Below are 20,635 nucleotides of genomic sequence, written 5' to 3' on the forward strand. Positions count from 1 at the left end.
CTTTTTTGAATAGATCTTAAACAAGCTGCTAAATAAACAATACTAAACAAGGATATTTGATCCAGACTGACTGGTAAGTATATAATTGGGATTTGTAGATCTTAGCTAGTAGAGAATGTATTTAGGTACTACACTGTTATATACTTTAAGTTTCTTTCTTGTCAGATCATCTATCATGCTTTTTGTATTTAATGATTTTGTTACCAATGACTGACATAGATTTTGCTACATCCTTTATCAAGTAAAAATAATTACGATCAATAGCTACATATTTTAAATTAGTTGTCTTACTATTAACTAATTAGTAATTACTGTATGGTTTGTATGTGTAATAAGTTGGCGTATCCCCAGGGGTGAATACCGTACATCCAAATTGGTTCCAGTATGGTTTTGTCCGGAAGTAGTTTGTTGTGTAGTCACAATTTAGATCATATACCGAGGAGCCACTACATTTCTCTAAACTTAGTCTCCAAATAAGTGTTTGGTCGATATGCAATCCAATTATTTCCCTGTTGTGATTACGTGAATACCTGCTATATTAAGTTTTACTGTACAGATGTCAAAACTAAGTCGAAACATTTTTATATATACGTAAGAATAAAAAGGAGAAGGAAAGACTTACTCAAACTTGGTATCCACCAATTTTTTTCTTCTTTTTTTACCTGTTTAACAAATGAACTTATATGTGCAAAAAATTCAATATGTATATATATTTTGTGTTTTCGTTCATCGTTGAAAGAGTACCGTACAGAAAAAACCATTATGTATATACATTTCAGTTCTTAAAAATTAATTGTAATATTCTGTTTGTTTCAGTAATGACAGAGGGAACCCATGAGGGTGTCGTAAGTGATGAAACACCAATAACAAGTGACTTAAGTTTAGGGACCAAACCATACCGTAGACTCCCGAAGGAGGCCACCAACAATAATGAGCCGAAAACGACAGAAACAGAGGAAGAAGAAGAAGAATTTGTGCCGCAGATCCGATGGCCGGATACGATAGTTCAACTTTACTTACATTTAGGATGTTTATATGGACTGTATTTGTGTATAGTGTCAGCTAAATTGTATACAACATTATTTGGTAAGTCTTTTATTTTCTTTAAATTAATTTTAGCCTTAGGGACGCAAGTTAAATTGTCACAATCTATTAAACATGCCTATTTTTAAAATGCGTTAGGCTTTCATGGCCATCGTCTAACTTGTTAAACTAGTAATTCGGGCTGTTAGGTCGTTGTTTTCTGAGATTAGTTCTCGACGTTTCGCCGACACTAGGGGTTGGCATCTTCTGGAGCTGATACTGCTTCGCTTGTAAGCTGAAACTGACGCCGCGTTGTCCTACGGAAGTCATATTTATATTTTCTACTCGCCTCCCCTCTATTGGTTTCAGCGTGTCGTCGTTTGTAGCTTTTCTTTTTTCGTGATTTGCGGGAAGGGTGTTTGTGGATTTTAATATCGGTATCCATATTTTGTTAATTCTTAGTCCTTCTTCTATCCGATTAAAATTATTTGGATGCTTATATATTTCCACCTCTTCCCGATATAACCGTGGATAGTACTGTGATGTTTTATCCAGCATCTGCGTTCTTCAAACAGTATCCGATGTTCTCCTCTTCCCAAAGCGTGTTCGGCAATAGCAGATTCGAGGATATGTCCTAAACAACAATGGCTTTTATGTTCGTTTATCCTTGTGTTTGTGTGTCTTTTTGTGGTTCCACATATACCATTCCAGATGTGCATGGTATTCGGTTTACTCCGGCCGTTGCTAATAGGTCGCGTTTGTCCTTCACGGATCTTAAACAGACCTTGATTTTCTTTGTTGGCTTAAAAATGGTCTTTACATTGGCGTTTTTAAGTATTCGCCCAATTCTGTCTGTTACCCCCGATACATAGGGCAAGAACGCTTTGCCTATACATGCTGTTTCTTCGTCTTTTCTTCTAGAAACGTTGTTAATCGCTTTATTTATTTCTCTTCTGGTATAGCCATTAGAGTAGAGCGCTTTTTCAATATGAAGAAGTTCACTTTGCAGATGCTGTGGTTCACAAATTCTCTTCGCCCTCTCCTCCAGAGTTTTGATGATACCTTGTTTTTGGCCTGGATGATTATTTTAGTTTCTGTTTAGGTATCTGTCCATGTGTGTAGGTTTTCGATACACTTTATGTCCTAAGTAACCTTCCTTTCGATTTACTATAGTTTATTTTTATGAACGAGAGAGTAATTAGCATAATTTTAACTGGTAGCTCCAACCACTCCATGGGCGTGCTCAAGATTAATTGAAAAATTACTTTGAATAATTGTAAAAAATAAATGAACTATTTCAGTGTTATAAAGTGTTATGTGTATGTAAACAAAAGTGACCTCTTTTATCACACACTATATTAGAACTGACTGGCCTACATTAAAAAGGGTTTTAAAAAATTCACATTTTTTTTAATTTTTAATAATTACAAAAGAAAAAAAGAGTTTTTAAAACCGTCTAAGGTATGTTAAATAGATGAATAAAAATATTAATATAAAACTTACAGCTACTTATTACAAATCCAAATCAGATTCAGAAGATGAACTTTCAGAACCAAGATTTATAATAACTGGCTCGATCATTTTATCAGTAATATTGTCCAGCTTCCACATTTTTTCCTCTTCTTTAATAGTGTGATTTACTGCCTTTTCCCAGTTTTCAGGTTTTACATTATTTACGGCCTCCAAAAACAACTGTTTAACATCATGAATTTTAAAAGTGGTATTTTTTCTTGAAACTTCACTCTTTATCTGTGCCCATACCAGTTCAATCGGGTTTAATTCACAATGATATGGTGGGGATCTAAGTACTGTCATTCCACGATTTTTGGCAATTTCATCAATTTCGTATTTTTTAAATTTTTCTTTATGAAGGGCACACAACGAATAAAGTTCCTTTCTTATAGATCCGGGATGGTACGTAATATTTTTTGAACTCAGCCAATTCTGCAAGTCTTTTTTTAACCACTTGGTTGTGGGCAGTCCTTCTATAAGTCTGGAGTGACAACTTGCATTATCCATTACTATTACACAGTTCTTAGGAAGAAGATCTATCATTTGTTCGAACCATTCTTGAAAGACATCAGCGTTCATGTCTTCATGGTAGTCACCGGTACGAGTTGATTCAAAAGTTAATAAACCACCTTCAACAAAACTGTCTGAACTGCCAATGTGTACTATTATCAGCCTGCGTCCCTTTCCTGATGGTGGATTTAAACCAGTAGATAAGTTATTTACAAAAGCGTGCCTTTGACTTGTAACAGTTTCATCCTGCCAAAATTTATTTGGTGTATGACCCTCGTTGATCCATGTTTCATCAAGATAAAATATTTTTCTTTTTTGGTTTCTCATTTCCTTTATGGTTCTTAGAAAATGTCTTCTCCATATGACAATATCGCTTCTTTCTAATAAAATAGACTTTCTGGGATTCTTTTTCCAGCGGAAGCCTATTTCTTTTAAAAGTTTCCATAACGTACTTCGACTCATTTCTGGGTAATCCTTATCATCTCGAACTGAGACAAGAACTTTATCCAATGTTGGAAATTCTTGTCTAAAGAAGAATTCATGCACTTCAAAGTCCTTCTTTAAAATGATATTCTATTTGAAATTTTGGTTTCCCTGGAGCATTACGTGGCATTTAAAAACTACCACATTTCTCTTCTTTAATAACTCTGTAAATCGTAGATTTCCCAACACCAAGTGTACTGCTAACTAACTCAACGGTCTCATCAACACTTTCACATAAACGTTTGTCTGTAAATGATTTAAAACAATTAAATATTAATGTTTTTTCATTAACTGTTAGAGGACCAATTTTTCGGCGTTTACACGGCACTTCCAAATTTTCCATAACACTAGTATACACAATAAACTGCACCTTGCAACTGAAGTACCTACTTTTAGTGAACTGTTAAGAATTTTGAATACGCCACTTGGACCTTCCTATATACAAAATGGAAAAACCCACTATCACATTTTCTGTGGAATAAGTTTAGAAGGTAATTATCTAGTCAATTACTGTCGTAGATTCCTGGAATTAAAGAATTAAATGTTTGATTGTTGAAACCCTTACTTCGTGGAATGCACTCATTTCAGATAAAATAAAACGTTTTATTTTATCTAAAGAATTAAACTTTATTTTGCAAATATGCAAAGAATTAAACTTTATTTTGCAAATAGATAAAATAAAACGTTTTATTTTATCTAAAGAATTAAACTTTATTTTGCAAATAGGTAGGTACTTATTAAACTTTTATTGGTTATATATAACCAATAAAATAAACATCTTACATTTCTTGCAAATTCATTAGTACCTGTTAACCTCCATCACTCCGACACTGGCAACCTTATTTAGGGATTAGTAACCCTCACAACTATTGTATTCTATTCTGCTCCAACCTTTATACCTGGTGGTCATACTCAATTTAAAATTGTTTTCCTATATACTTCTGTAAACTTGTTGACAAATATCTGTTTTTCATTGAGTCACCCGTATCAACAGTTTAGGGATTTGCATACATAATTTATTGTTTTATTACTCTCTCATACATAAAAATACACTATAATACATCTAGGAACGCTAGTTGTTGATCTTTCTGTTTCCATCGTAAATTGAATATTTGTATGTAGTGTGTTTATATGAGACAGGAAATCGTTAAGTTTTTCTACTCCGTGACCCCAAATCTCAAAAATGTCATCGACGTATGTACCATCCGACATAAATACCCTTGGCTTTTATGATGACTCCATTACCCTCTTCTCTAGATGCTCCATGAAAAGGTTGGCTATGACCGGGCTTTAGTGGGCTTCCCATTGCTACTCCATCTACCTGTTCATAAATCTGGTCTTCCCATGAAAAGTAGGTGGTAGTGAGGCAAATACGGTATAATTTCATCATATCCTTGGAAACTAGTCCCTCAATTAAATTCAGAACGTCTTCTAGGGGAACTCTTCTAAATAGGGAAACAACATCAAAGCTAACAAGAATGTCAGGTTCCTGTAAAGTTATTCCTTTGATCTTCATCGAGAAGATGGTTGATAGGTTGGAGAAGAGGCTGGGACAAATAAAAAAAGATATTAACTTATCATATTGATTATAAAAAAAGACATGAAATTTTAATAGTGATATAAAAAAATACAAATCCTGCCTAATGCGATACAAAAGGTGAAAATGATTCTGATATCATTAGGCTTCATACAGTTGGATGGATTGTAGATTTGCGTAGATAGTATGGTTGTTGTCGTTAGATGCTTGTTTGAATGTATGCTGAATGTGTTGATTGATTGTAATTTCTGGCATCAGTTTCAGTTTTAAGTTTCATAGACATCATTGAAATTTTATATATGTCTATGGCGTAGAATATTTTTAGAAGAAAAATAGTAAAACAAAACAGAAGGTTAACACATGAATAAAATCAACAGCAATTGGAATAAAATAATTATTCCAATTGCTGTTGTACAGTTGGATGGATTGTAGATTTGCGTAGATAGTATGGTTGTTGTCGTTAGATGCTTGTTTGAATGTATGCTGAATGTGTTGATTGATTGTAATTTCTGGCATCAGTTTCAGTTTTAAGTTTCATAGACATCATTGAAATTTTATATATGTCTATGGCGTAGAATATTTTTAGAAGAAAAATAGTAAAACAAAACAGAAGGTTAACACATGAATAAAATCAACAGCAAATGGAATAAAATAATTATTTGAAGAAAAATAATAAACATGTGACGTTTAAAACGTTTCAGCTTTTAATAAAGTATTGCTTATATGCATTTTTTCCACTGCTTCCCTTGTTGTCACTGTTAGTTTTACCATTGGTACAGTGTCATATGCTTTTGTTGGATTTATGAAGGTTAGGTGGTGAAATCATATTTTCCATTCATCTGGTATCTTTTGCAAGTTAATCCAGTTTTGAAACAGATGTGTTATCATCCTCGTCAATTTTTCAGTCCCGGTTTTATTATCTACGCTGAGACATTTCCTGGTCTACTGGCTTTTCTATTTTTTTAATTCGCCAATTGCATTCTTTACTATATCTGTTGTTAATTCTACGGGTTCTCCCTATAGTTATTTCTCTATTTTGTGTTTCTTCTTGGCTATGATCTTGATTTCGATTCTCTTGAAAAAGCTCTTTATTGTAAATCACCAAAGTAGAAATGCGAAGATTTCTATTAACAAAACCAAAATTCAGATTTTTGCATTAATATGTGCCTTCTATACATTGCAAGGCAAAACAGACGATGCTAAAGGTGTAAGAGAGATATGGAGAATCTAAAAGTTGCATTCCACAACATATCTCCTCATCTATGCAAAAATCAGGTAAGACTTGATTTCACGTATAGTGCCTCTGTATATTCTTCTTAACTGTATTTTCTCTTCTTCTTTTTATTGTGTTTCCCATTGTTCTCCTTTTAGACAACAACAGCAACTTTATATTGCTTATCTATCTACAATCGGAGTGTGAAATCATTCACTTTGCAGATGCAAACGTACTTTCGGTCGTATATGTTAATCTTAAGGACAAAACATCTTAGACTTCGAAAGCATAAGATATTTATATCAATGATTGTTCCACCCAATATTAATTTTCAATACTAAGGCTCTTAACGGTATTATTCTTAACAGCCTCAAGTATTTGTTCAATACTTCATTCCTATTTTTTAATATGTGGCGAAAAGATAAAGTTTTATAATGAAACTAACCGCATCATACTCATCATTAATTTGATGGTCTGTTATGTGTCGCGATTCACGCTCCATAGTTTCTAATTAATCTGTGATGTTTGAATGCAAATTTTATTAAACTATTTGAATTTTAAGTAAAACTTAAGAACTTTATGGAATAAGGTGATTTATGTCGTTTCATTATGTCTGGGCGAAAAATCACTGTACAAGTCCTATGAGCATATTTTCTGTTCTAAATGAAATATACTAGTTTTGTTACATGATAATGTTACACGTTTTTATATTTTATTAATTCATGACTCTCATTTCCTTTTGGTACTTTTCTCCTAAGTGGAGCATAGAGCTTCAGTGAAAACGCGCCATCGGGTTCTATTTTGCGCTAAGGTCTTCACCTCATTCCAAGACTTTCCTTGGCCTCTTATCTCGTCCATGATGAATCTTCTCCAAGTTTGTACTGGGCGACCTCTTTTTCTTTTCCCTTGGGGATTCCACTCTAGGGCAGTCTTTGCGATACTGCAACTATTTTTTCGGAGTGTGTGATCGATCCAACCCCACTTTCTGGACTTAATTTCATTTTGTACCCTCTTTTGTTCGGTTAGGTATAGCAGATCGTCGTTTCTGATGGTGTTAGGCCAGAATATACGAACAATTCTTCGTAGACATTTGTTAACAAAGACCTGCAGTTTGTCTGTGAGGGTGTTTGTCACTTTCCAGGTTTCACATCCGTAGAGTAGAACAGACATGACATTTGATCGGAATATTCGGATCTTTGTCCTTGTAGTATACTCGCCAGATCTCCAAACAGGGTTGAGCGTGCTGAAAGCTTGTTGAGCTTTTCGTATCCTCATACGAATATCGTCTTCTGTACCTAAGTTTTCTGTTATGACACTTCCAAGATACGTAAAGTTTTCCACATTTTCAATCTGCATATTGTCGATAGTAAATAGCGTGTTGTTCCTTACATTTATTCTCATGGACTTGGTTTTACTAATATTGATTTTCAAACCTATTTTATTGGCTTCAGTGGAAAGTGTTTCCAATTGGTAAGTCAGATCTTGGAACCTTTGACCTAATAGACAGATATCGTCCGCGTATTCTAGATCGCTTAGGCGTGTGGTTAACGTCCATTGTATCCCTCTCGTGTCGGAGTCTAGTTTGGAGAGAACATAGTCTGTAGCTATGTTAAAAAGAAACGGAGAAAGCACGCATCCCTGTCTAACTCCAGTAAGTACGTTGAATTCATCACTGTTGATCACATTGTGTGTCACGCTGCATTTCGCATCAGTATATAGTGACTTTATAATAGAAATTATTTTTTGCGGGATGTTTCTTAGCTCTAAAATTTTCCATAGAGCAGCGTGAGAAAAGCTATCAAAGGCACGTTCAAAATCAACAAAAACCATGTATAGGGGTGTGTTCCATTCAACCGATTGTTCCATTATTACCCTCACAGTATTAATGTGGTCTATGCAGGAGGATTCTGGCCTAAAGCCTGCTTGATTAGCTCGAAACTCAACCTTGTTTGTTATTCTTTTCAGTATGATGGTCGCAAAAATTTTATTTATGACATTAAGCAAGGTTATTCCTCTCCAATTTTTGCACAGTGTGAGGTTGTCTTTTTTTGGAAGCTTGATAATGTTACGTTTTTTCCAGCCCGCTGGAATGTGGTTTGTTTCCCACACCTCTCGGATTATGGGGAGCAAAAGTTCAGCAGTTAGATGCGGATCAGCAGCAATGTTATCGATTCCCGGTGACTTGTTGTTTCTCAGAGATTTGATAGCTGCTAATCTAATTCATCTGTGATGTTTGAATGCAAATTTTATTAAACTATTTGAATTTTAAATAAAACTTAAGAACTTTATGGAATAAGGTGATTTATGTCGTTTCATTATGTCTGGGCGAAAAATCACTGGACAAGTCCTATGAGCATATTTTCTGTTCTAAATGAAATATACTAGTTTTGTTACATGATAATGTTACACGTTTTTATATTTTATTGATTCATGACTCTCATTTCCTTTTGGTATTTTTCTCAGTATTAGTTATAGATAGAAAATATTGATAACAAACACGCGTTTCCAAATATGAGTCAATTCAATGTAGAATAAATATTCTAATCCTCAGTGCTATACACATAATTTCAATAAAAAGATTACAAAACAAACAAGTATTATCAGCATTGCATAACAGGTGTTCAGATAGAAATATTTTCAGCTCAATGAGTCAGAAATATTTTATGCAAACAGTGGCATATGTGCAAGTATTGCGGTATTATACATCTAAACTATCGCGTAACAAGACTTAATAAATTAGTATAGGTAATAATAATTTAATTATACTTAAAATTATAATAATTATACAACAAAAAACAGAAACAAAATGAAGAACAAGAATATTTTAGACAGAAAAGTTTAAACATTTATGCTTCAATGATAATCTTTATAAAGTCAAAAGAAATTCGATTTATACTCGTCTCTTATATAGACATTTAAACAACTAAATTCGGGAATGGCCTCCCTAGACAGTTAAGTCCACACTAGTTTATGTACTCCATGGGAATTAATACACTATTGCAAGAGTTTGAACTCCAACTTTTTCCACTCCGATCAATTATTATTATTCTCTTTTTGCGTTTATCCCTCTGCAGGGTCGGCTTCCCTTATCATTCACATTTATTCCTATAAGTCTTAGGTCTGACCTATATTAAACCACTGAACAGACATGACCTGCCTAATCATCTCTCACCAAGTCTTGTTTGTTCCTCCTCTTCTACTGCTCTCTCGGTGCCACCCTTAGACTTTTCCTAATATACCATTCTAAACTTTATACTTTTTGTCACTCCTTTCATCCATTTAAGCAGTATCACTTCTGTTACGTGTTGCATTCCTTGTTTTTCTTTGTTTTTAACTGCCCAACATACAGTTAAGTACGTCATACATAGTTGTTCCTGGGCAGTTTTATAAATTTTTTGCTTTGAGTTTCATTTAAAATCCATCTCTCACAAAAACCCACGTATACTTATCCATTTCATCGATCTTGCTTTATTTCTACTACATGTGTCTTTATCTGGCTTTTTACTCATGTATTTAGCGGCTTCAAAGATCCAATAAGTATTAAACCATATTTTTGTTATAACCTTGGTCAAAAGTTTAACTTTCACGTTTGCTTTAATTAATGTTGTAATACTTATTTTAGGATAGCACTGATGATGGAATAGTTATTCCGAAAACGTTCTGTAAGGTAGTCCGATAGGTTTTTTTTATATTAATGTACCTTTTATAAAGGAATTTTTTTTAATAAAACGTTTTTATTTTATATTATATTTTTGATACAAATTTGTATAATCATTAATCTTATAATTTACTTTCTCGAATTTCACCAGTCGACTCTTTAAAATCTTCTTTCTTGTCTGATTTTCCTTCTTTTATTTCTAGTTTTATCTTCTTAGTTTAACTTTTAGTTCACAAAATGCATGGTTATAATATCAAATTTACTAAGATGTAAATTAGAGTTGAAAGGTCAGATAATTGATGGAGTTCAAATACCTAGGCATCACACTATCTAGCTTCGGAAAGCTCGAAACAGAAGTGGAAGATCAAGTAAATAGAGCAAATAGAGCCGCAGGTTGCCCGAATGAAACAATATGGAGAAATTTAAATATCGGTAAAGAACTAAAAGGCAAAATTTACAATACAACAGTCATCAGACCAATAATGACAGGACAAAAAGGATGTTAGAAAAAGCAGAGATGAAAACGCTTAGAAAAATTGATGGTAAGACACTATGAGACGGAGCAAGAAGTACAGGTATACGACGCAGATGCAAGGTGGAGAACATCTTGGCCTGAGTAAGAAATATAAAAGTTAAATAAAACGATCATATAAGCCAAATGACAACGAAGAGAGTAGTAAAGACGGCGAAAAACGATTCCCCAATAGGAAAACGGTCGGTGAGAAGACCACGAAAACGATGGAACGACAACTTACTGAAGGCACATTAAATAACAGACAGTTAAGTATGTTTAGATAAAAAGAAGAAGAAAACATGACAATATTGGATATCTTGACCTTTGGTTCATTAAATGGAAATTTTTGGCTAGAATAGCAATACACTCAGATTGGAAGTCTTTCTCTTCCATAATATTATAAACATTGTCAATAATCGTGTCAAATATTTCTGTTTGTTACACACAGTATGAATTATTTTTAAAATGAATATATTTATAAGGCCTAATACGTGGTATGGGTGTAGATGCAGCAGTTTCTTTTAATGGCGTATCATTTGTTGGGGCTAGTATAGAACTCGTAAATTCAAACTGGTAATTCATTTACAGTATTCTGTTGAAATAAGCTCACAATGTAAGGATGCAGTTAAAATATCGATATACCACGCGAAGCTGCTATTTTATCTACAACGTCATGTTACCCCCAAACTAGTATGATCAAAAAAGGTATAAGGTTTGGCGGAGTCAATTTAGACCTTTGAATTTTTTTTGTAAATAAAACAAAAAATCAATGTACAAAAAAAGTAGTATATTGTTAATAATAAAGCTATAAAAAACAACATATATTACTACGGATGTTTCAGAATCAGGGTTTCAGGTTTTCAGAAACAAATTATACAGGGTCAATAACAAACTAGGTTAATGTTGAAAATCTTGAAACAAACAAAAAAAAGTACATTATTGTGTCGTGAATTAGGAATTCTTATTTAGAAATTTTCAAATATCTTACAAAATTTCAAATCAGAAGTTAATTTGCGAATATAAACAAATCAACAAACAAGTTGCTGATCCTTACATCTATTACAAGTATTTGTTTTTATACAATGATTTTTACAAAGTTGTTTATGACATTTGTTACATACAAATGATTGTTTGTTATTATTAAATGGACAAATATAACACATGGAACCTGAAAATGAAACAACCTGATCGAGTTTTTTTTTAGTACATAAGAAAGCATAGTTGCGTCTTTAGTAAAACCAAAGAGTAAAGAATAAACCTTGCGTTGATTATTCGGCAAAAACTCGTTTGGCCAGTTGTTCTCAGTCACATTGCACTATTGGAGTAACTAACGAAAGAACATTGCGAGTTGGTGTGGATAACTTCTTGAGATTAGGTATTCTGTTTTCTTTTTCAGCATACACAAAAGCATTCAATAAATAATGGGTGCGATCATCACAAGGTCACATTATTTTGAGTCCATATTTTTCTGGATTACTTTTCATAAACATTCTAAATTTGCACTTACTGCGGAAACCAACCAAAATTTCAGCTACGGTTACATATTCTCAACACGAATATTTAGTATAACAGTTATTTACGAAACGAATAAAAATTTCAGAAATACTTGCCAATTTGTCTCCGTCTTCATTACACTTATTTCTGGTATTTGGATCGCTAAATCTCAAAGCTGTTAGTAGAAAACTAAATCTAAATCATTGTTAGACAGCAATCTTCTCTAACTACTTCTGGGTTGAAGATTTCTGTTAATCTGGTAAATTGGTCATTATTATTTAAAAACTAGACACCGAAAAAAAATAACTCTTAAAGTATGGTGGGGTCAAATTTGATCCGGTCAACGTGTAACACCTAAATGGAAGGTTAAAGGCAACTGCTACATTTACACGCAAGCGATATAGAGGAATAGCTATAAGGCCGTCTCCACACATGGGATCAATCGTTAGCGCCAATGTTGGAGCCAATTTTGGGTCAACTGTGTTCCCACGTTCGGTGAGGGTTGAGTATTGGGGCGACATGAGCCTGTTCCCTCTAGAGCCAACGTCAACATGTCCGACATGGAAATTGTAGCGGCTGCAACTGTCGTGATAATGAGTGCATATGATTATATGTTGCTACAAAAAAGGCGAATTTTACGTCATTTTGTCTACAGCGTTACTCAAAGCTACTAGATATTTAGAAATGCCGTATTTGACAACTGCAGACTGGATATATGAGTGTAAACCTGACGTCGGGTCTCTGAATCCCATTTATTATTTTATTAACTCAATTCCCAAATTTCTTAGCCTTCTATTTTTTTCTATATTCTGCATCAAACGTGACTTTAATCCACAGCCGATATATGGAACTACATATTTTAAAAGTTACATACGATTATACGACGGTGGTCTATTAGGACAAAATGATCTATATTTCAAAATTAAAAGCATATACTTTTCTAAAATATTTAAATAAGTACATTTTTTTGGTGCCTGAAAGGTATTGAAAAACCCGATTGTGTATATTATTTATTTATGTAAGAAATAACCTTTTGAGCATAACACCAATTCTGATAGACCACCTATATGTATCAGAGTGTTAATTCTAAACAACTTAACAGAGGTCACTCAGGTGGCCGAAGATCGATTTTTACATGTAAATTTGTTTTTTGCTGTGTAAAGTGACAGCACAAGTGTTTTAAAAGAAAAAAGAAGACGAGGACTCTTTTTATAAACTGTGGCTTGTCATTGGTTTATTTTCTTTTGCTTTGCTAGATTGTACAAAATTTTAGTTTTATGCAGGATGCAAATATTACGCGCCAACAACTAAATTACGCGCAAATAGCATAATTATACGCCGATTGCAACACTGCTGTAGCGCCAATGTGTGGTCGGCATCAACGGCAACACCAATATTGACGCCAATCCCTTTGACATGTACGCAAAAACCGACAGTCCACGAAAAACTCCCAACGTTGGAGCAAGTCATAAAAACGTTGGCGCCAACATTAGCTCCAACACAGTTTTGTCGGTACACACATTGGACGAACGCTGTTGGGGCCAACGTTGGCCCCCATGTCTGGAGGGTCAGTATAATTAGGGTCAAAATTGACCCCGCCATACCAATTAAGGGTTTAATGTGACCCTTAGTAATTTGTTAAGCTGTGTTGGTAGATGCTCTTCTGATAGGTATGTTTATATTTTTGGGCATAAGCCACTGCTTTGCAACTGCTCAACTACCCGTTGGCAACAATCTACGAAAATCTAAGAAATCTAAGAATTTTAATATTGTTATTGTAACTAGATTAAATCAGAAATGTTTTCTTAACCAGCCGATATATACAACAAAAAAAGTTTATTACATATTATACCCAAAAAAATATAAACATTTTGGTACGACTATGAATTACTTTATGTGATTTATTTATTATTCTGCGTAATTGTTTAATATATTCTGCATACATCTGATCGTCCACTGTTAATTTGTTGCAATCTACTGGGAAAACTCGAGCATTGATTAACGATAAAATATAATAAATAAAAAGCAATTCTCCCGTCAATACCCGTATTCATGTACAATGAACAGTTTTGTAATAATATAGCATTTTCAAGGAAATTGCTCCTCCCCCTTGTTACTTTCATGTTTGATTTCCATATAAGTACCGGGTAAATAAAGTCGAACAAGCAAACAATAATTTTTGTTATTACCAATCGTGAAGAACTTTTACATTGTGGTCAACAATTAGAACAACGTCGATAATTATTTTTAGAAGAAATTTTTGTTTTGTTTATTTGGAATTAATATTACCATAATTAAACATGCAGTGAGAATTAGACAAATCTGTATTAATCTAAATAATAAACAAATGCACCATGTGCATTTTTCATCATGATTTCTTATGGAATTACTAACGAGAGAACTTTATTGTCATGATTGGGTGTGGTTGTCTTTTTACAAAAATCACGTGCTATAATTTTTCTAACAAGTTAAAGTAGGTAATAGGTATTATCAAGTTAAACTTAATTTTATGTTATCTTCCTAAAATATACTGTGTAATAAAGTCGTTCCCGGAACGCACCTCAAAAAATATTGACAGTATCAGTTAATATGATCTACTTTAAAGTATATAAGATATCTCTGAATTGTCAATATAAATGAAGCAAATAAAATTAAATTATTAGAAGAATAATTTGAATTACCAAGTAACAAATGTGTGTAATTCGTATTTTGAGAACCATTTACGAAGTGGAAATCGAAATGTCAAAATAAACGGATTTTAATCTGAAATTTTGGTTGGTAAAGATTGAAGATTGGACCACCACCAGGACAACCAAAGTTTTTTTCTCATATATACATCAATTGAGCAAATTTAATCATCAATGACCAAAACTTCGAAGCAGTCAAAGAGTTCATATATCTAGGGACATCGGTTAACCCCAATAATAACACATCTGAGGAAATAAAAAGGCGAATAATAATTGCAAACATGTGTTATCATGGTCTATCAAAGTACTTAGCTAACAAACGTCTGTCTCAAAAAACTCGTATAAGGCTGTATAGAACACTGATAGTCCTCGTTCTCACATATGGATCAGAGGCATGGACGCTAACGAAAACAGATGAATCCGCTCTATCCATTTTTGAAAGAAAGGTGCTACGCAAGATATTCGGAGCGGTCTGTGAGAACGGAGTATGGAGGCGTAGATATAACTTTGAACTGCAGAATATCTACAAGCATACGTTTGGTGGTAAAGATATTACCACTATAATTAAGCGAAACCGCCTGCAGTGGGCAGGACATGTAGCCCGGGCCCCTGAGTCAAACATGATAAATAAGATTCTAACAGCGCAACCCGTAGGAATGAGAAGACGGGGTAGACCAAAGCTAAGGTGGATGGACGGGGTAACACAAGATGCTGAGAAGATCGGAGTCGGCAACTGGAAAATGCAAGCGAGGGACAGAATAGAATGGCGTAGAAAGCTTGAGAAGGTCGAGGCCCTCTAAGGGCTGTAGCACCAAGATGATATACATCAATTTTGATTAAATTTAAAAAAAAATGACATACCGTTATAATGCCTAATTAGTCTTAATCAATGAATAATTCATTTTTATTTTAATCAAGTATGATTTATCTATGATGAAATAATAAAAACAAAAGTTAAGAAGTGCACAAGCCTAATGGAAATTTTTATTCTGTGTTTACTCCAGAAGAATTAATTACAGCTGGACACAGTTTTGGCATGCTTAAAATTAAATAATCAATTTGTTTCGAAACAATAGGATCCATTCCTGTGTAGAAAAATCTTGACAACCTTGTCGAGTATGAACATTTTGCTGATGATGAGCAAGCCGTCTATGCCGGATAAGATTAAGTTCTGGAGATTGTGCTGGCCATATTATGAAACCAATCAGGGCATACACCAGTGGCCAATGGAAGGACAAAAGGTTTTATCGCATCATCATAGTTGGCGCTACTGCCCTTCGTGAGCCCTGGCGTGTCTCACAACATTCTTCCATCCAAGACAGACAGTTTGGGGTGAACCACCCTTATCCCTCCCCTTTCTTCAACAGCCGAAATCGAGCCTTTGCCTCCTCCAAACTATGCCTCTAACCTTGCCAGTCCCGCTCTTATCTTCTCTAGGTTTTCACGTCTAGCAAATTTTGCGCGTCTGCTGCCACTTTATCCTCCCACCGCTTGCGCTCTGCATTTTACTATCTAGGGCTCTTCTTAAGAATCGTTCTCGTCTACATTCTCACTACTTGACCAGCCCATTGAAGTCTCCAAAGTTTAACGAATTCTGAGATCGGTGCCCCTTTGAACAATTTATAGAGTTCATGGTTGTACCTGGAGTTCCATACTCCATTTCGGTTAATAGGACCAAATATATTCCTAGGGACTTTTCTTTCGAAGACTTCCAGCTTTCGTTTTGTGTCTTCTGTAATCACCCATGTCTCGCATCCATAACATACTATTGGTCCGATAATTGTTTTGTAGACCCCCATTTTCGATTTCCAGTGTGTGTTTTTGGAGCGGAACACATGGGCTAGTGAAAAATACGCTTTGGTTCCCTTTACTATTATTCTTTGAATTTCTAGTTCTTTTGTTCCATTTGTGTTTAATGCAAATCCGAGTTATGTAAAACTTTCTACAGTTTCAATATCGTCCCCTAATTTAACTGTACGTCTGTTTTCCCTAGCTTAAAAGTTCTACGTAGACAGCTAACGAATGGGAAATGAGAAATTAATAAATTAAGAAACAAGCAAAATAAAATATTATCACCTAGAGGCCAGTTAATACAGGTCGTTGAAGAGTTCTACGTGGAATTATATGGAAGTAGACGAGAAGGTCAAAAATGAATACAAAGAGTCATTTCAAAGAAGATCGTGAATTAAGGTTCCGAACTAATGCCAGAAATAAAATAAAAAAAATAAAAAATAACAAAGTCCCAGGAGAGGATGGAATTGTAATAGAAGCTATCGTAAAAGGAGGAGATATGCTGTTAAATCAATTAAGGAAACTTTTTAATGTATGTTTGCAGCAACGAGAGGTACCCAAAGAATGGAACAATGCTATAACCATCCATTTACATAAAAAGTAGATAGAACGGACCTAGATAATTATAGACCTATTAGCCTGTTGAACCACATATACAAGCTCTTCACTAAGTTAGTGACATCAAGATTGAAGAAAAAATTATATTTCTAACAACCGAGAGAGCAGGCAGGATTCCGATCAAATTATGGTATCAATGATCACCTACATACAGTAAAGACGCTCATTGAAAAATCTATAGAATACAACAAACCTCTTGTCCTCACTTTCATAGATTTTCATAAAGCGTTCGACACGATCGAAATAGACAGCCTTATAGAAGCAATTAATGACAGCAGGATTGACCATAGGTATAGTGAACTTATTAACAATATTTACAAAAATGCCACTATGACTGTTAAGATACACGATAAAACCCGACCAATAAAAATAAAACGTGGGATAAGCTAAGGAGATACATTGTCACCGAAATAATTCATAACGGCATTAGCGTATACCTTTAAGATGGTCAATTGGGACCACAGAGGAGTAACAATAGACGGCGAAAAACTTAATCATCTCCGTTTCGCAGATGACATTGTCCTTATCACAGATAATTTAGGAGAAGTCACAGATATGTTAAATGAATTGGACTTTGCATGTTCAAAGGCGGGCCTCAGAATGAACTTGTCCAAAACTAAGTTTATGACAAATATGGTCTCCAATAACCATTTAACTATTCAAAACAAAGTAGTATAACTGGTGGAGAAATATACATATTTGGGTCACGAAATAAGAATCAGCAATAATAACCAAACATGAGAAATCCAAAGACGAATTACTTTAGTGTGGGCAGCCTTTGGAAAACTGCGAGACATACTTAGGGCCCACATATGAATTAGCCTCAAAAGAAAAATATTTGACCAATGCGTATTATCAGTCATGACCTATGAGGCGGAAACTATGACTCTAACCAAGACTACGGCTTCGAAATTGAGAGTGGCACAGAGATGAATGGAACGATCTATGCTGGGAGTGACGTTAAGGAACCGAATAAGAAACGAAGATTTGCGAAGAAGGATGAGTATTGCTGATGTTGTGGAACGTTAGCGAAACTAAAATGGAATTGGGCAGGCCATGTAGCGAGAATGCATGACTCACGATGGACGAGCAAAATTACACGTTGGAGGCCAGGAGCAGACAAACGTAGTAGAAGAAGACTACCTACACGTTATGCTGACGACATCAGGCGTATCACGAAAAATTGGCAACAAAGAGCACAAAATCGCAAAGAATAGAGGAGTTTAAGGGAAGCCTATGTCCAGCAGTGGACGTGATAAATGAAGGCTGGATAATGATGGCGTTAACACTGTGACACGAGAATTAAAATACTGATTGTCTCTTGTAGGCTAATGTAGTATTCTTAAATTGAACACCAGTTAAATTTCGCAATTCCTAGTTATCTTGATTTTAGATCGTGTATAATTTAACCAACATAAATCTATCAGAATATTTTAAAAATCACACATAGATATGTTATATCCTGGTTCACGTCATATCAATTATCAGTAAGAATCAGTTATTTTCTACCAACTTACTATAAGACATATCCTGTTTACGTATAAACATATGTTTAAAAATAATTTAGAATCAATCCTCCTTACTGCAGTATTCAATATGATCTGGAACCCAGTACCACAAACCACCAGATACCACAAACAAACCATATCATCTTATTTTAGTTATCTACCCATCATATTTATCAATGTAGATCTATTTTGTGTATACTCATTATATTTCTGTCAATAACCACTAAAAATCGTTGCATGACATTCCGAAATCCGAACTCATCATTCTAATATTAATTTTAATAGCTTCGTATCATCCATTCTACTTAGATCGGAATAACAATTTGAAAGAGTAAATTTATGGATCTAATCAACAAATGGGAAACGAATAATAAAGAAATGACGTGCCAAAATTCGAATCGATGCAGTTCAACAGGCTTCACACGACTTGTGGGAGTTGTTGAACTTTTAGCACAGGATCGGAGTAAAGTTTGAAAGTCTCGAAAAGTTTAGAAATTATTATTTTCTAAAACAATTCAGTATGATTTGTTTTTCTTTTTTGCATGTAATTTTCATTTTTGAGAGTGTTTTTTCCTGCATTATTTCAGCTTTTATCTAATATCCCTTTGTCAATAAACTATCCCATTGAAACAAAAAATAAAAGAAAACGCTGTTTTACATGATATAAGTATATATAAGTATATACTGATCAGACAGTAGAAAGTTTCAGGAAAGACAAGTGAACATAGAGTTTTCAATGTAACAAATAGTTCCACTACTGCCAACCATGTAAATGCAGAGAATCGTGACTTTTGATTAAAAGTTTGAAATTATATATAAACCAAACAGTAAAAGATTGGATTTATTCTAATTAGAAACTAACTATCAAGAAAGTTTAGAATTAACCCTTTCATTACTGTGGGGACATATATGTCCCAGAGGGTTTCTCAAAAATCTGCTGGCATCTGTCCACAAAGCCCATGTTATTTGAACGCATCCGTATTTTTAGACATTCCTTACACATTACCTAGTAGTATGCAACCTACATATCTCGTCTATAACCTATAAATTGATGTTAACTAAACACAATTAAATAATAAAATTTTAGTAAACAAAAAGTGGCTGCTCTGTTTTTTTAAACGATTATATATAATTTAGTTGCTGATTAACACAGGTTAGTGATATATTGTTTATTTTTTTATATTTTTTTCATCGATTTTACCATTCTTTCTAAACGAGACTCTAGTGTCCCAAAAGTAATTTATACCTGGTTGTATTTATCCCATTCGTATTGTTTGGTTGCAGACTTACTCTGTCAAGTAAGTGTTTTCTAACACAAAACGAGCTTCAAGAAGGAATTGAAAACCTCTCAAATATTTCTGAAAATGAATCCGAGGAAGAACCTTATGCTGCCTTAGAGTCTGATTATGTACTTGATGACGATTCTGCCTCAGATTCTGATGAAATACCGGAGAATACTCCTGACCGTGTGGATGTATACATCACTGCTTCCGACAAATAAAGTTCTGATAACGCGGAAATATCTGAAGATGAGTCTGAAAGAAATAAATTTACTGCACAATGGAATATACCAAATACAAACTTTTGTATGAAAAAAGAAATTCCTACCCAGAGAAATGGGATAACAATACTTAATATTGATAAAGGTTCTCGTCATGTTGATATTTTTCTAAAATTATTGTCGCATAGTTTATTTGTGCATATTGCTTCCTGTACAAACCAAAGAATAGCAGCACTTCCAAAAAACAGAAATAAAAAATTAATCACGAAAAACAGATATGTACGAAATGATGACAGTGATTGGTTGTGCTATGGTTATGTGTTACCATAAAGTACCATCTATTCGTTTTGTGACCACACTACTGGTCACAAAACGAATCACTTTCGAATTCCCTCATAAAAAAGCTATCTAAAGAGATCGCTGTTTATTTTTGGTATCTAAGTCCTACTATAATAATACTGAAAGAAATGGTAATACATCAAAAACATAGTATATTGATCAAGTGGTTTTATGTTTGAAACAAACTTTTGATTTCGACGAATCAATGACTAAATTCAAAGGAAGATCTGCCCTGAAGCAGTATCTT

At 34.1% G+C, this 20,635-nt stretch overlaps 1 protein-coding gene across 2 annotated transcripts in view; it reads left to right on the forward strand.

Annotated features, from left to right (window-relative positions):
* Nucleotides 1-20,635, forward strand: part of LOC140449432 (acyl-CoA Delta-9 desaturase) — a 158,063-nt gene that overhangs the window by 99,014 nt on the left and 38,414 nt on the right. For both annotated transcript variants that reach the window (XM_072542602.1, XM_072542610.1), the window contains exon 2: nt 817-1,086. In XM_072542602.1, coding sequence (XP_072398703.1) covers nt 819-1,086 — 268 coding nt within the window. In that variant the 5' untranslated portion in view covers nt 817-818. The remainder of the gene's footprint in view (nt 1-816; nt 1,087-20,635) is intronic.

This window comes from Diabrotica undecimpunctata, chromosome 1 (assembly GCF_040954645.1).
Source record: "Diabrotica undecimpunctata isolate CICGRU chromosome 1, icDiaUnde3, whole genome shotgun sequence".
Taxonomy (NCBI): domain Eukaryota; kingdom Metazoa; phylum Arthropoda; class Insecta; order Coleoptera; family Chrysomelidae; genus Diabrotica; species Diabrotica undecimpunctata.